The sequence below is a fragment of the Salvelinus fontinalis genome, chromosome 32 (genome assembly GCF_029448725.1).
Source record: "Salvelinus fontinalis isolate EN_2023a chromosome 32, ASM2944872v1, whole genome shotgun sequence".
Taxonomy (NCBI): Eukaryota; Metazoa; Chordata; class Actinopteri; order Salmoniformes; family Salmonidae; genus Salvelinus; species Salvelinus fontinalis.
The window spans coordinates 18313635-18329885 of record NC_074696.1 but is presented as its reverse complement, the minus strand read 5'-3'; the positions used below and the strand labels follow the sequence as shown (position 1 = coordinate 18329885).

Here is a 16251-nt window from a genome sequence, read left to right as displayed (position 1 = left end):
GAGGAGAGACAGAGTATGATAGAGGAGGGGAGGAGAGACAGAGTATGATAGAGAAGGGGAGGAGAGACAGAGTATAATAGAGGAGGGGAGGAGAGACAGAGTATGATAGAGAAGGGGAGGAGAGACAGAGTATGATAGAGGATGGGAGGAGAGACAGAGTATGATAGAGAAGGGGAGGAGAGAGAGTATGATAGAGGAGGGGAGGAGAGACAGAGTATGATAGAGGAGGGAAGGAGAGACAGAGTATAATAGAGGAGGGAAGGAGAGACAGAGTATGATAGAGAAGGGGAGGAGAGAGAGTATGATAGAGGAGGGGAGGAGAGACAGAGTATGATAGAGGAGGGGAGGAGAGACAGAGTATGATAGAGGATGGGAGGAGAGACAGAGTATAATAGAGGAGGGAAGGAGAGACAGAGTATGATAGAGAAGGGGAGGAGAGACAGAGTATAATAGAGGAGGGGAGGAGAGAGAGTATGATAGAGGAGGGGAGGAGAGAGAGTATGATAGAGGAGGGGAGGAGAGAGAGTATGATAGAGGAGGGGAGGAGAGACAGAGTATGATAGAGGAGGGAAGGAGAGACAGAGTATGATAGAGAAGGGGAGGAGAGAGAGTATGATAGAGGAGGGGAGGAGAGACAGAGTATGATAGAGGAGGGGAGGAGAGACAGAGTATGATAGAGAAGGGGAGGAGAGACAGAGTATGATAGAGAAGGGGAGGAGAGACAGAGTATGATAGAGAAGGGGAGGAGAGACAGAGTATGATAGAGAAGGGGAGGAGAGACAGAGTATGATAGAGAAGGGGAGGAGAGACAGAGTATGATAGAGGAGGGGAGGAGAGACAGAGTATGATAGAGGGAAGGAGAGACAGAGTATGATAGAGGAGGGGAGGAGAGACAGAGTATGATAGAGGAGGGGAGGAGAGACAGAGTATGATAGAGGGAAGGAGAGACAGAGTATGATAGAGGAGGGGAGGAGAGACAGGGTGTGATAGAGGGGAGGAGAGATAGAGTATGATAGAGGAGGGGAGGAGAGAGAGTATGATAGAGGAGGGGAGGAGAGACAGAGTATGATAGAGGAGGGGAGGAGAGACAGAGTATGATAGAGGAGGGAATGAGAGACAGAGTATGATAGAGAAGGGGAGGAGAGACAGAGTATGATAGAGAAGGGGAGGAGAGACAGAGTATGATAGAGGAGGGAATGAGAGACAGAGTATGATAGAGAAGGGGAGGAGAGACAGAGTATGATAGAGGAGGGAATGAGAGACAGAGTATGATAGAGGAGGGAATGAGAGACAGAGTATGATAGAGGAGGGAATGAGAGACAGAGTATGATAGAGGAGGGGAGGAGAGACAGAGTATGATAGAGAAGGGGAGGAGAGACAGAGTATGATAGAGGAGGGGAGGAGAGAGAGAGTATGATAGAGGAGGGGAGGAGAGACAGAGTATGATAGAGGGGAGGAGAGACAGAGTATGATAGAGGAGGGGAGGAGAGACAGAGTATGATAGAGGAGGGAATGAGAGACAGAGTATGATAGAGGAGGGGAGGAGAGACAGAGTATGATAGAGGAGGGGAGGAGAGACAGAGTATGATAGAGGGGAGGAGAGACAGAGTATGATAGAGGAGGGGAGGAGAGACAGAGTATGATAGAGGAGGGAATGAGAGACAGAGTATGATAGAGGAGGGGAGGAGAGACAGAGTATGATAGAGAAGGGGAGGAGAGACAGAGTATGATAGAGGAGGGGAGGAGAGACAGAGTATGATAGAGGAGGGAATGAGAGACAGAGTATGATAGAGGAGGGGAGGAGAGACAGAGTATGATAGAGGAGGGGAGGAGAGACAGAGTATGATAGAGGAGGGAATGAGAGACAGAGTATGATAGAGGAGGGGAGGAGAGACAGAGTATGATAGAGGAGGGGAGGAGAGACAGAGTATGATAGAGGAGGGGAGGAGAGACAGAGTATGATAGAGGAGGGGAGGAGAGACAGAGTATGATAGAGGAGGGGAGGAGAGACAGAGTATGATAGAGGAGGGGAGGAGAGACAGAGTATGATAGAGGAGGGGAGGAGAGACAGAGTATGATAGAGGAGGGGAGGAGAGACAGAGTATGATAGAGGAGGGGAGGAGAGACAGAGTATGATAGAGGAGGGGAGGAGAGACAGAGTGTGATAGATGAGGGAAGGAGAGACAGAGTATGATAGATGAGGGAAGGAGAGACAGAGTATGATAGAGGAGGGGAGGAGAGACAGAGTATGATAGAGGAGGGGAGGAGAGACAGAGTATGATAGAGGAGGGAAGGAGAGACAGAGTATGATAGAGGAGGGGAGGAGAGAGAGTATGATAGAGGAGGGGAGGAGAGACAGAGTATGATAGAGGAGGGGAGGAGAGACAGAGTATGATAGATGAGGGAAGGAGAGACAGAGTATGATAGAGGAGGGGAGGAGAGACAGAGTGTGATAGATGAGGGAAGGAGAGACAGAGTATGATAGAGGAGGGGAGGAGAGACAGAGTATGATAGAGAAGGGGAGGAGAGACAGAGTATGATAGAGGAGGGGAGGAGAGACAGAGTATGATAGAGGAGGGAATGAGAGACAGAGTATGATAGAGGAGGGAATGAGAGACAGAGTATGATAGAGGGGAGGAGAGACAGAGTATGATAGAGGAGGGGAGGAGAGACAGAGTATGATAGAGGAGGGAATGAGAGACAGAGTATGATAGAGGAGGGGAGGAGAGACAGAGTGTGATAGAGGAGGGGAGGAGAGACAGAGTATGATAGAGGAGGGGAGGAGAGACAGAGTGTGATAGATGAGGGAAGGAGAGACAGAGTATGATAGATGAGGGAAGGAGAGACAGAGTATGATAGAGGAGGGGAGGAGAGACAGAGTATGATAGAGGAGGGGAGGAGAGACAGAGTATGATAGAGGAGGGGAGGAGAGAGAGTATGATAGAGGAGGGGAGGAGAGACAGAGTATGATAGAGGAGGGGAGGAGAGACAGAGTATGATAGAGGAGGGGAGGAGAGACAGAGTATGATAGAGGAGGGAATGCGAGACAGAGTATAATAGAGAAGGGGAGGAGAGAGAGTATGATAGAGGAGGGGAGGAGAGAGAGTATGATAGAGGAGGGGAGGAGAGACAGAGTATAATAGAGGAGGGAAGGAGAGACAGAGTATGATAGAGAAGGGGAGGAGAGAGAGTATGATAGAGGAGGGGAGGAGAGACAGAGTATGATAGAGAAGGGGAGGAGAGACAGAGTATGATAGAGGAGGGGAGGAGAGACAGAGTATGATAGAGAAGGGGAGGAGAGACAGAGTATGATAGAGAAGGGGAGGAGAGACAGAGTATAATAGAGGAGGGAAGGAGAGACAGAGTATGATAGAGAAGGGGAGGAGAGAGAGTATGATAGAGGAGGGGAGGAGAGACAGAGTATGATAGAGGAGGGGAGGAGAGACAGAGTATGATAGAGGAGGGGAGGAGAGACAGAGTATGATAGATGAGGGAAGGAGAGACAGAGTATGATAGATGAGGGAAGGAGAGACAGAGTATGATAGAGGAGGGGAGGAGAGACAGAGTATGATAGATGAGGGAAGGAGATATAGAGTGAGGTATACAGAAAGAACGTTTTAACAAATAATCTCAGAGTGACCTGTTCATGTCTTGGGCCACTGTGTTTCCTACCCGTTAAGTCATATCCTCAGCGCCACCCGGAAGTTCCTCAACCCGTTTCAGTAACCTATCAACCCAACAGAGGAATTGATGGTGCCATTCTTACTCTCCTCAACATGGTCTATAGACATGTAGAGGGTGCTAAATCCCATGGCAGTTGACTATTCTTCTGCCTTCAACACAATCCAGCCCTACATTCTGGCACAGAGACTCATAAGGGACTCCTTAGATGGGGGACTGGTTTTGTGGCTGTTTGACTTCCTGAGCCAGAGGTCACAGCGGGTCAAGGTGGGTCCCCACGTGTCGGACATACGCAATACCAACACAGGCTCTCCTCAGGGATGTGTTTTGTCCCCACTCCTGTACATCTTGTACACTAATAGTTGTACTAGTTCCCATCCTGACAGACACCTCGTTAAATTTGCTGATGACAGTGCCTTGATCAGCCTGTTGCATGATGACGAGGAACATCATGGCCCGGTCCTAGATGACCTTGTAGAGTGGTGTGACAAATCACACTTGGTCCTCAATACCAACAAGACCAAAGAGATGTGCGTCGACTTCAGGAAGCGAACAACACCCACCTCTGCAACATCTATCAGAGGTCAGAACATAGAGATTGTAGAGGACAACAAATATATTTGTGTCCTCTTGGACAATAAGCTTCAGTAGAGTAAATGTACAGACCTGATCTACTCAATGCATCAGCAGAGACTGTACTTTCTCAGAAAGCTGGGATCTTTTAATATTGACTGTACTATACTGACTATGTTCTACAAATCTTTCATTGAGAGTATTTTAACTTTTTGTATTGTTTGTTGGTTTGGCAATGCCACTGTCAGCCAGAGAAATATGCTGAGAGGGATTATCACCACAGCAAGGTACTTGGAGTCAAACAGACAGGCCTGGATGAGATCTTTAAGGTCGGGGCCCTCAGCAGGCTCACAAAATCATTTTAGACCCAAGCCACCCCCTGTACCCGGACTTTGAACTATTCCCCTCTGGGCGCAGGTATAGGGCACCCCTCAGCAGGAAGAACACAACAACTAGACAATCATTTGTGCCAGGTGTGATATCCCTCCTAAACAGGCTAATGTTCCTATTCACTTGGTAAGGCTAGCAGATTAGTCTCTTTCATTGGTATATACTGTATGTAACTGTTGGGAACTTTGTATTTTTAATTTGTTGGCTACTATATTTAAACACCACTTTAAACATGTACATGATGCTGCAACAACATTTCCCCATAGGGATGATAAATACTGCAATGTTTGTCCTGACTGATTAGCGTTCCATTCTAGATGTACCTAGCCTCTATATGTTTCTGGGGTGAGAGTTGTGTAAACACCTCGCACATGTATTCAATCTAGACCCGTATTCATAAAGCATCTAAGGGTAAGAGATACGAAAATGATACGAAAGAGATACTGTCACGATCGTGTGGACAGACGGACCAAGGCGCAGCGTGATTGGAGTTCCATATCTTTATTTTTAGTGAAACTTAAAACAAACCAAGAAACTAACAACAACTAACAACAACCGTGCAGTACTGAGGGGCACTGACTCAAAATAAAAAATAATAAAAAATACATAAATAAATAAAATATCCCACAAAGCAGGTGGGAACAGGGAACCCTTAAGTATGATCCCCAATTAGAGACAACGAACATCAGCTGCCTCTAATTGGGAACCATAGCAAGAGCACCAACATAGAAATATATAACCTAGAACACCCCGTAGGCATGACAGATACGATTATACGGACAGGAGGACCTGATCCCAAATCAGGACTCCTACTACCTAGATCAGGACATCCCACTACCTAGATCAGGACTCCTACTACCTAGATCAGCACTCCTACTACCTAGATCAGGACTCCTACTACCTAGATCAGGACTCCTACGACCTAGATCAGGACTCCTACTACCTAGATCAGCACTCCTACTACCTAGATCAGCACTCCTACTACCTAGATCAGCACTCCTACTACCTAGATTAGGACTCCTACTACCTAGATCAGGACTCCTACTACCTAGATCAGCACTCCTACTACCTAGATCAGCACTCCTACTACCTAGATCAGGACTCCTACTACCTAGATCAGGACTCCTACGACCTAGATCAGGACTCCTACTACCTAGATCAGCACTCCTACTACCTAGATCAGCACTCCTACTACCTAGATCAGCACTCCTACTACCTAGATCAGCACTCCTACTACCTAGATCAGGACTTCTACTACCTAGATCAGCACTCCTACTACCTAGATCAGCACTCCTACTACCTAGATCAGGACTCCTACTATCTAGATCAGCACTCCTACTACCTAGATCAGGACTCCTACTACCTAGATCAGCACTCCTACTACCTAGATCAGCACTCCTACTACCTAGATCAAGACTCCTACTACCAAGATCAGCACTCCTACTACCTAGATCAGCACTCCTACTACCTAGATCAGCACTCCTACGACCTAGATCAGCACTCCTACTACCTAGATCAGCACTCCTACTACCTAGATCAGCACTCCTACTACCTAGATCAGCACTCCTACTACCTAGATCAGGACTCCTACTACCTAGATCAGGACTCCTACTACCTAGATCAGCACTCCTACTACCTAGATCAGGACTCCTACTACCTAGATCAGCACTCCTACTACCTAGATCAGGACTCCTACTACCTAGATCAGCACTCCTACTACCTAGATCAGCACTCTTACTACCTAGATCAGCACTCTTACTACCTAGATCAGCACTCCTACTACCTAGATCAGGACTCCTACTACCTAGATCAGCACTCCTACTACCTAGATCAGCACTCCTACTACCTAGATCAGGACTCCTACTACCTAGATCAGGGCTCCTACTACCTAGATCAGCACTCCTACTACCTAGATCAGGACTCCTACAACCTAGATTAGCACTCCTACTACCTAGATCAGGACTCCTACTACCTAGATCAGGACTCCTACTACCTAGATCAGGACTCCTACGACCTAGATCAGGACTCCTACTACCTAGATCAGCACTCCTACTACCTAGATCAGCACTCCTACTACCTAGATCAGCACTCCTACTACCTAGATCAGGACTCCTACTACCTAGATCAGGACTCCTACTACCTAGATCAGGACTCCTACGACCTAGATCAGGACTCCTACTACCTAGATCAGGACTCCTACTACCTAGATCAAGACTCCTACTACCAAGATCAGCACTCCTACTACCTAGATCAGCACTCCTACTACCTAGATCAGCACTCCTACGACCTAGATCAGCACTCCTACTACCTAGATCAGAACTCATACTACCTAGATCAGCACTCCTACTACCTAGATCAGCACTCCTACTACCTAGATCAGGACTCCTACTACCTAGATCAGGACTCCTACTACCTAGATCAGCACTCCTACTACCTAGATCAGGACTCCTACTACCTAGATCAGCACTCCTACTACCTAGATCAGGACTCCTACTACCTAGATCAGCACTCCTACTACCTAGATCAGCACTCTTACTACCTAGATCAGCACTCTTACTACCTAGATCAGCACTCCTACTACCTAGATCAGGACTCCTACTACCTAGATCAGCACTCCTACTATCTAGATCAGCACTCCTACTACCTAGATCAGGACTCCTACTACCTAGATCAGGGCTCCTACTACCTAGATCAGCACTCCTACTACCTAGATCAGGACTCCTACAACCTAGATTAGCACTCCTACTACCTAGATCAGGACTCCTACTACCTAGATCAGGACTCCTACTACCTAGATCAGCACTCCTACTACCTAGATCAGCACTCCTACTACCTAGATCAAGACTCCTACTACCTAGATCAACACTCCTACGACCTAGATCAGGACTCCTACTACCTAGATCAGGACTCCTACTACCTAGATCAGCACTCCTACTACCTAGATCAGCACTCCTACTACCTAGATCAGGACTTCTACTACCTAGATCAGCACTCCTACTACCTAGATCAGCACTCCTACTACCTAGATCAGGACTCCTACTATCTAGATCAGCACTCCTACTACCTAGATCAGGACTCCTACTACCTAGATCAGCACTCCTACTACCTAGATCAGCACTCCTACTACCTAGATCAAGACTCCTACTACCAAGATCAGCACTCCTACTACCTAGATCAGCACTCCTACTACCTAGATCAGCACTCCTACGACCTAGATCAGCACTCCTACTACCTAGATCAGCACTCCTACTACCTAGATCAGCACTCCTACTACCTAGATCAGCACTCCTACTACCTAGATCAGGACTCCTACTACCTAGATCAGGACTCCTACTACCTAGATCAGCACTCCTACTACCTAGATCAGGACTCCTACTACCTAGATCAGCACTCCTACTACCTAGATCAGGACTCCTACTACCTAGATCAGCACTCCTACTACCTAGATCAGCACTCTTACTACCTAGATCAGCACTCTTACTACCTAGATCAGCACTCCTACTACCTAGATCAGGACTCCTACTACCTAGATCAGCACTCCTACTACCTAGATCAGCACTCCTACTACCTAGATCAGGACTCCTACTACCTAGATCAGGGCTCCTACTACCTAGATCAGCACTCCTACTACCTAGATCAGGACTCCTACAACCTAGATTAGCACTCCTACTACCTAGATCAGGACTCCTACTACCTAGATCAGGACTCCTACTACCTAGATCAGGACTCCTACGACCTAGATCAGGACTCCTACTACCTAGATCAGCACTCCTACTACCTAGATCAGCACTCCTACTACCTAGATCAGCACTCCTACTACCTAGATCAGGACTCCTACTACCTAGATCAGGACTCCTACTACCTAGATCAGGACTCCTACGACCTAGATCAGGACTCCTACTACCTAGATCAGGACTCCTACTACCTAGATCAAGACTCCTACTACCAAGATCAGCACTCCTACTACCTAGATCAGCACTCCTACTACCTAGATCAGCACTCCTACGACCTAGATCAGCACTCCTACTACCTAGATCAGAACTCATACTACCTAGATCAGCACTCCTACTACCTAGATCAGCACTCCTACTACCTAGATCAGGACTCCTACTACCTAGATCAGGACTCCTACTACCTAGATCAGCACTCCTACTACCTAGATCAGGACTCCTACTACCTAGATCAGCACTCCTACTACCTAGATCAGGACTCCTACTACCTAGATCAGCACTCCTACTACCTAGATCAGCACTCTTACTACCTAGATCAGCACTCTTACTACCTAGATCAGCACTCCTACTACCTAGATCAGGACTCCTACTACCTAGATCAGCACTCCTACTATCTAGATCAGCACTCCTACTACCTAGATCAGGACTCCTACTACCTAGATCAGGGCTCCTACTACCTAGATCAGCACTCCTACTACCTAGATCAGGACTCCTACAACCTAGATTAGCACTCCTACTACCTAGATCAGGACTCCTACTACCTAGATCAGGACTCCTACTACCTAGATCAGCACTCCTACTACCTAGATCAGCACTCCTACTACCTAGATCAAGACTCCTACTACCTAGATCAACACTCCTACGACCTAGATCAGGACTCCTACTACCTAGATCAGGACTCCTACTACCTAGATCAGCACTCCTACTACCTAGATCAGGACTCCTACTACCTAGATCAGCACTCCTACTACCTAGATCAGGACTCCTACTACCTAGATCAGCACTCCTACTACCTAGATCAGCACTCCTACTACCTAGATCAGCACTACTACTACCTAGATCAGCACTCCTACTACCTAGATCAGGACTCCTACTACCTAGATCAGCACTCCTACTACCTAGATCAGCACTCCTACTACCTAGATCAGGACTTCTACTACCTAGATCAGCACTCCTCCTACCTAGATCAGGATTCCTACTACCTAGATCAGGACTCCTACTACCTAGAACAGGGCTCCTACTACCTAGATCAGGACTCCTACTACCTAGATCAGGACTCCTACTACCTAGATCAGGACTCCTACTACCTAGATCAGGACTCCTACTACCTAGATCAGGACTCCTACTACCTAGATCAGCACTCCTACTACCTAGATCAGGACTCCTACTACCTAGATCAGCACTCCTACTACCTAGATCAGCACTCCTACTTCCTAGATCAGCACTCCTACTACCTAGATCAGCACTCCTACTACCTAGATCAAGACTCCTACTACCTAGATCAACACTCCTACGACCTAGATCAGCACTCCTACTACCTAGATCAGCACTCCTACGACCTAGATCAAGACCCCTACTACCTAGATCAGCACTCCTACTACCTAGATCAGCACTCCTACGACCTAGATCAAGACTCCTACTACCTAGATCAGCACCCCTACTACCTAGATCAGGACTCCTACTACCTAGATTAGAACTCCTACTACATAGATCAGCACTCCTACTACCTAGATCAGCACTCCTACTACCTAGATCAAGACTCCTACTACCTAGATCAACACTCCTACGACCTAGATCAGCACTCCTACTACCTAGATCAGCACTCCTACTACCTAGATCAGGACTCCTACTACCTAGATCAGGACTTCTACTACCTAGATCAGCACTCCTACTACCTAGATCAGGACTCCTACTACCTAGATCAGGACTCCTACTACCTAGATCAGCACTCCTACTACCTAGATCAGGACTCCTACTACCTAGATCAGCACTCCTACTACCTAGATCAGCACTCCTACTACCTAGATCAGGACTCCTACTACCTAGTTCAGGATTCCTACTACCTAGATCAGGACTCCTACTACCTAGATCAGCACTCCTACTACCTAGATCAGGACTCCTACTACCTAGATCAGCACTCCTACTACCTAGATCAGCACTCCTACTACCTAGATCAGCACTCCTACTACCTAGATCAGCACTCCTACTACCTAGATCAGCACTCCTACTACCTAGATCAGCACTCCTACTACCTAGATCAGCACTCCTACTACCTAGATCAGGACTCCTACTACCTAGATCAGCACTCCTACTACCTAGATCAGCACTCCTACTACCTAGATCAGGACTCCTACTACCTAGATCAGGACTCCTACTACCTAGATCAGGACTCCTACTACCTAGATCAGCACTCCTACTACCTAGATCAGGACTCCTACTACCTAGATCAGCACTCCTACTACCTAGATCAGCACTCCTACTACCTAGATCAGCACTCCTACTACCTAGATCAGCACTCCTACTACCTAGATCAGCACTCCTACTACCTAGATCAGCACTCCTACTACCTAGATCAGCACTCCTACTACCTAGATCAGGACTCCTACTACCTAGATCAGCACTCCTACTACCTAGATCAGCACTCCTACTACCTAGATCAGGACTCCTACTACCTAGATCAGGACTCCTACTACCTAGATCAGGACTCCTACTACCTAGATCAGCACTCCTACTACCTAGATCAGCACTCCTACTACCTAGATCAGGACTCCTACAGCACTCCGGTATGCTTTATAAATACAGTCCCTGAACACACGTACAAACAAATGAGCTTTTCATGAACATGAAAGCCATAGCAGTCTATTTTATAGCATGTGCAGACTCCTTTTCGTGCTGAGCTCTGTAAAGCAGAAAGAGTCTGCGATATCCGCTTATGTTTACATGATTGACACATCTGTGTCATGCTATTTATTCATTCATTCCATTTACTTTATCCAGACGTCTGTGTCCTGAAACCCAATTCATAAGTGATTGTGAGACATTGTCAAGCCTATCATATTACTACAAACAGGTATTAAAGCAAACATCTTTGAGCTGTATGATTTAGCCGCTGAATATTGTACACTGATGTTCAACGGCTAAATTAGGATTCGAATTAGGAAGGGAGTAGGTGATGTGTGTGTTGTGTTGCCAGCTCAGATTAAACAGCAGGCAGGCAGGTAGGCTGTCCAAAGTTTAACCCCCCCACACCTTCTCTCTCCACCTCTTTCTCTCTCGCTCTCCCCGCTCCCCTATCACTTTCTCTCCCTTTCTGTTTCAATGCCCTCTATTTTCTATCTCCCTCCCTCTCTCCCTTCTTCTGCCTCTCTCTCCCTGCATCCTCTCCCCTCTCTCCTTCCTCCTTCCCACCCTCTCCCTCCTGCTCCTACCTCTCTCTCTCTATCCAAGCATCCCCCCTCTTTCCTCCGTCCCTCCTTCTTCCTCTTCCATCCTCCATCCCGCTCCTCCAATCCCTCCTCCCTCTCTCTCTCTCCCTCCATCCTCCCAAGTCAGTCCCGTTCTCCGGGGGACGTCCAGGCCCTGCTGACTGCCACTGTTGTTCATCACAATAGATGAACCGTGTGCCTGGTGTTATGTCCTAAATAATACAAACGGCCTTCCCCCATCCATGCCACACTCCAAGTGGCCTGCTAGCTAGGCCATCATCGTGGCTGTGTAGTCCAGCATAAGGCCGGGGAAGGTCTGTTAAATAAGCAGGACAGTGTGCTGAACCCGCTGCTGCCACTGTTGTCACTAAACAAGCCTGGGATTGTTGTGGTGATAAGAGACAGTGACAGTGGAGATAACCGAGGCAATGGACTCTGAGAAGGTGAGGGGATGTCTTCACTGTCACACACACACGCACGCACGCACGCACGCACGTACACACACACAAACACACACACACACACACACACACACACACACACACACACACACTCACACACACACACACACACACACACACACACACACACACACACACACACACACACACACACACACAAACACACAATTATAAACACACACACACACACACTCCGCCTGTTGACACCTCTGTTTGGACCCCAAATAAAGGCCACCAGCACCAGCAGAGCTGAATGCTACTGATGCACCACCCTCAAGTGTCCCCTCCTCCTTCCTTGATTACATAAACAAGACCCCTCAAGTGAATACAAACACATTCTTAGAAGTGAGCTCCAATGCAAACACATTCTTAGAAGTGAGCTCCAATACAAACACATTCTTAGAAGTGAGCTTTAATACAAACACATTCTTAGAAGTGAGCTCCAATACAAACACATTCTTAGAAGTGAGCTCCAATGCAAACACATTCTTAGAAGTGAGCTCCAATGCAAACACATTCTTAGAAGTGAGCTCCAATGCAAACACATTCTTAGAAGTGAGCTCCAATACAAACACATTCTTAGAAGTGAGCTTTAATACAAACACATTCTTAGAAGTGAGCTCCAATGCAAACACATTCTTAGAAGTGAGCTCCAATACAAACACATTCTTAGAAGTGAGCTCCAATGCAAACACGTTCTTAGAAGTGAGCTTTAATACAAACACATTCTTAGAAGTGAGCTCCAATACAAACACATTCTTAGAAGTGAGCTCCAATACAAACACATTCTTAGAAGTGAGCTTTAATACAAACACATTCTTAGAAGTGAGCTCCAATGCAAACACATTCTTAGAAGTGAGCTCCAATGTTGTGTTAGGACATCGGTGGTGAGCTTATCTGGTCATGTGAGATTTGTTGGACATCTATTATCATCAGCAGGGAAGGATTGGCCATAGGGCAATACTGGCAAATGCAAGATGGACTGACCCATTATAATAATTATTTGGCAAATAACGGGGGCCTAGAGTGAAAAGAATTGGCCATTTTGTGATAGAAATGCCCGGTCCTATTTCTGGTCCCATCTCGTGACAATCTGAGTCAGCAGAGGCCTGGTTGATGAACTCTTTCCAGTGTGTCTTTCCTCCGTCTTCTGACTGTCTAAAGTCTGTCTGTCTGAACCAGAAATAAAAATGCTAAAACCCCCTTGTTACAACCATAAAAGCCAGCATAAAGTATATGAAACACATCATAAATATCGGTAGCGACTGCAATGTGACATAACAACGTAGCAACAACTTAGTCGACCACCATAGAATTCATCTCAGTTAACCCAGAACTGAAATCATGTGTAATTTGGTCAGATATGTTTACGTAGATGTCTGATTTCCATAGACTCAACATGGACCAATACTGACATGCATGAACACACACTGTCACGACTTCTGCCGAAGTCGTTGCCTCTCCTTGTTCGGGTGGTGTTCGGCGGTCGACGTCACCGGTCTTCTAGCCATCATCGATCTATTTTTCATTTTCCATTGGTTTTGTCTTGTCTTCCCACACACCTGTTTTCAATGCCATCCATTAACTCTTGTGTATTTAACCCTCTCTTTCCCCTCATGTCTTTGTCAGAGATTGTTTTATGTCAACTGTTGTTTCTTGGTGTATAGGTGCACGACGGGTCCTCGTACCCATGTTTATTTTATGTATGTACATTTTTGTGTTTGGAGCATGTTAAGTGGACATTTATTAAAAGTCTCCATTTACACTCAGTTTAACTCTCCTGCGCCTGACTTCCCTGCCACCTATACACACGGCTTTGACACACATGCATCAGAGTATTCCTGTCCTATTACACTATGATTAACCCTTGTGTTGTCTTACGGGTCAAAAATGACCCGCCACTATGTTAAAAAGCAGAGAAAATGCCTAAATTATATATTTTTAACTTACATTTTGATGACTTTCCTAGAGTGACCAAGAAAAAGTGAAACATCGCCTTTGTTCATATTTCCATGAAAGCTGTACACCACCAGGGTACAAAGAATGTCTTATGGTCATTTTTGACCAGGCAGTTCTAAAATCATTTACACACCACAAAAACCGCAAAGACACACACACACAATGAGAAATGTAGATTATGTGTGCTACTGATTGAACTCAGCCAGCAGCTCCTGAAGAGGAAGCTCACCATGGTTGGCATAGTTAGAAAGAACAAGCCTGAGCTCCCCTCTGCACTCCTCGCAACAAGGGGGAGAGAGGCCTTCTCATCAAAGTTTGCCTTCACCCCCACCACCACTCTAGTTTCTTACCTCCCAAAGAGGAACAAGAATGTGGTCCTCCTGAGCACACTGCACAAAACAGCTGAGATCAGTGATCGCGAGGACAGGAAGCCAGCCATCATCCTGGACTACAACCACAACAAAGGAGGCGTGGACAACCTGGACAAGGTGATTGGAACTTACAGCTGCAGGAGGATGACTGCCCGTGTCCCCTGGTCATCTTCCATAACATCATTGATGTGTTCTCTGTTCCACCGGATGCCATAAGGTGAATGCACCAATTTGTAAGTCGCTCTGGATAAGAGCGTCTGCTAAATGACTTAAATGTAAATGTAAATGTAATGTGTCCTCATACAATGCCTTCATGATATGGAACAAGATCAACCCTACCTGGATGCCTGATAAGCGGAACAAGAGGTGGGTGTTCTTGGAGCAGCTGGGAAAGGCACTTGTAACCCCACACATTCAAAGAAGGCAGCGCCTCCCCCGCACAGCAGCTTCTGCAGCGCTTGTGAAAGCTGTTCAGGGGGCTGAATCTTGTCCTGATCCACATGAAGCTTGTTGCTGGGGCAGGCAAGAGGAGGAGATGCCAATTCTGCCCCCCCAAAGAAGGACTGTAAAATAAATACTATGTGCTGCACATGTGAGAAATCCATCTGCAAAGTCCATGCACACACACTTGCGTACTGTCCTACATGTGCTAATTAGAGTTGATTGATGTATGTTCTTCACATTTTTGTTTTGTATCTATTATCTTATTTTATTCTTAAGTATTTTGTAGTTGAATTCCTCATTGTACAGTATATAAGAATATATCACTATGTTGCCAAAAAAAGTTCAAGACTGTTATTGTTTACCTTCAATAAAATGCATTCAAAACTACTTTCTGCACATTTCTGCAACTTTCTTAGGCTATACAAGTGCTATCTCTTTCTCTATCTCTACGTTTACACCAACGCAGTACCTTTAGCAATAATAATAAAGTAATAATAAACCTCTACTTTAGTAAAGAAAACAATTATGACAGGTGTGGTAATAAAAATGAGTGGTGTCCACTAATTAAATGCAGTCTTTCTGCATTGTGAAGAGGGAAAACCAAGATATTGACAAAGTTTGTGATGAATGACAGGTTGTTTCTTCATGAAAAATAGATTTGCGGTTTAAAATTCAATTAAGCTGCTTTATTTTAGGTGTTTAGTGAAGGCGGGTCATTTTTAACCCTTAGGACAAAGGGAGTCTACAGAATGTTAAGACTACACAAGGGTTAAAAAGTACCATTCTAGTATGCGTGTAATAACTGATCAAATCAAATACAGTCTAATGGCTCGATCATGATTAAACCAATGAAAGATAATGGGCAACGTTGATGTGGGCCCTTACTTTTAGTTGCACTTTCAAAACATTTAATGAATTTCTCTTGAAATGACATTCAATTAACATTGCTGAGATGTCAGCAATGGACCAATCACCAGGTATGCCCAGATAACAACATGAACCATAACTGTTTCGTCCGACATTGCCAATGTCGGACTCAGACACACCACTAAAGATCCCCGCTCTTCAGCTTTCCACTGCACTGGTATCCCCAACAAGGTGACCGCAGTGACAGTAACACCAGACACGTATATTTCTTCCTCTTACCTGAGAGAGTAAGTAGTGCAGTGTACAGGCACAGAGCGATAAAGGTCCTTCTTCCAGGGCCCTCCATTAG

The 16251-nt window shown here is 46.0% G+C and overlaps 1 protein-coding gene across 2 annotated transcripts in view; it reads right to left on the bottom strand.

The window, feature by feature from the left end:
• The window catches only part of hepacam2 (HEPACAM family member 2), a 46117-nt gene that overhangs the window by 29745 nt on the left and 121 nt on the right, over positions 1-16251 (bottom strand). For both annotated transcript variants that reach the window (XM_055893593.1, XM_055893592.1), the window contains exon 1: positions 16182-16251. This exon is cut by the window's right edge. In XM_055893593.1, coding sequence (XP_055749568.1) covers positions 16182-16251 — 70 coding nt within the window. The remainder of the gene's footprint in view (positions 1-16181) is intronic.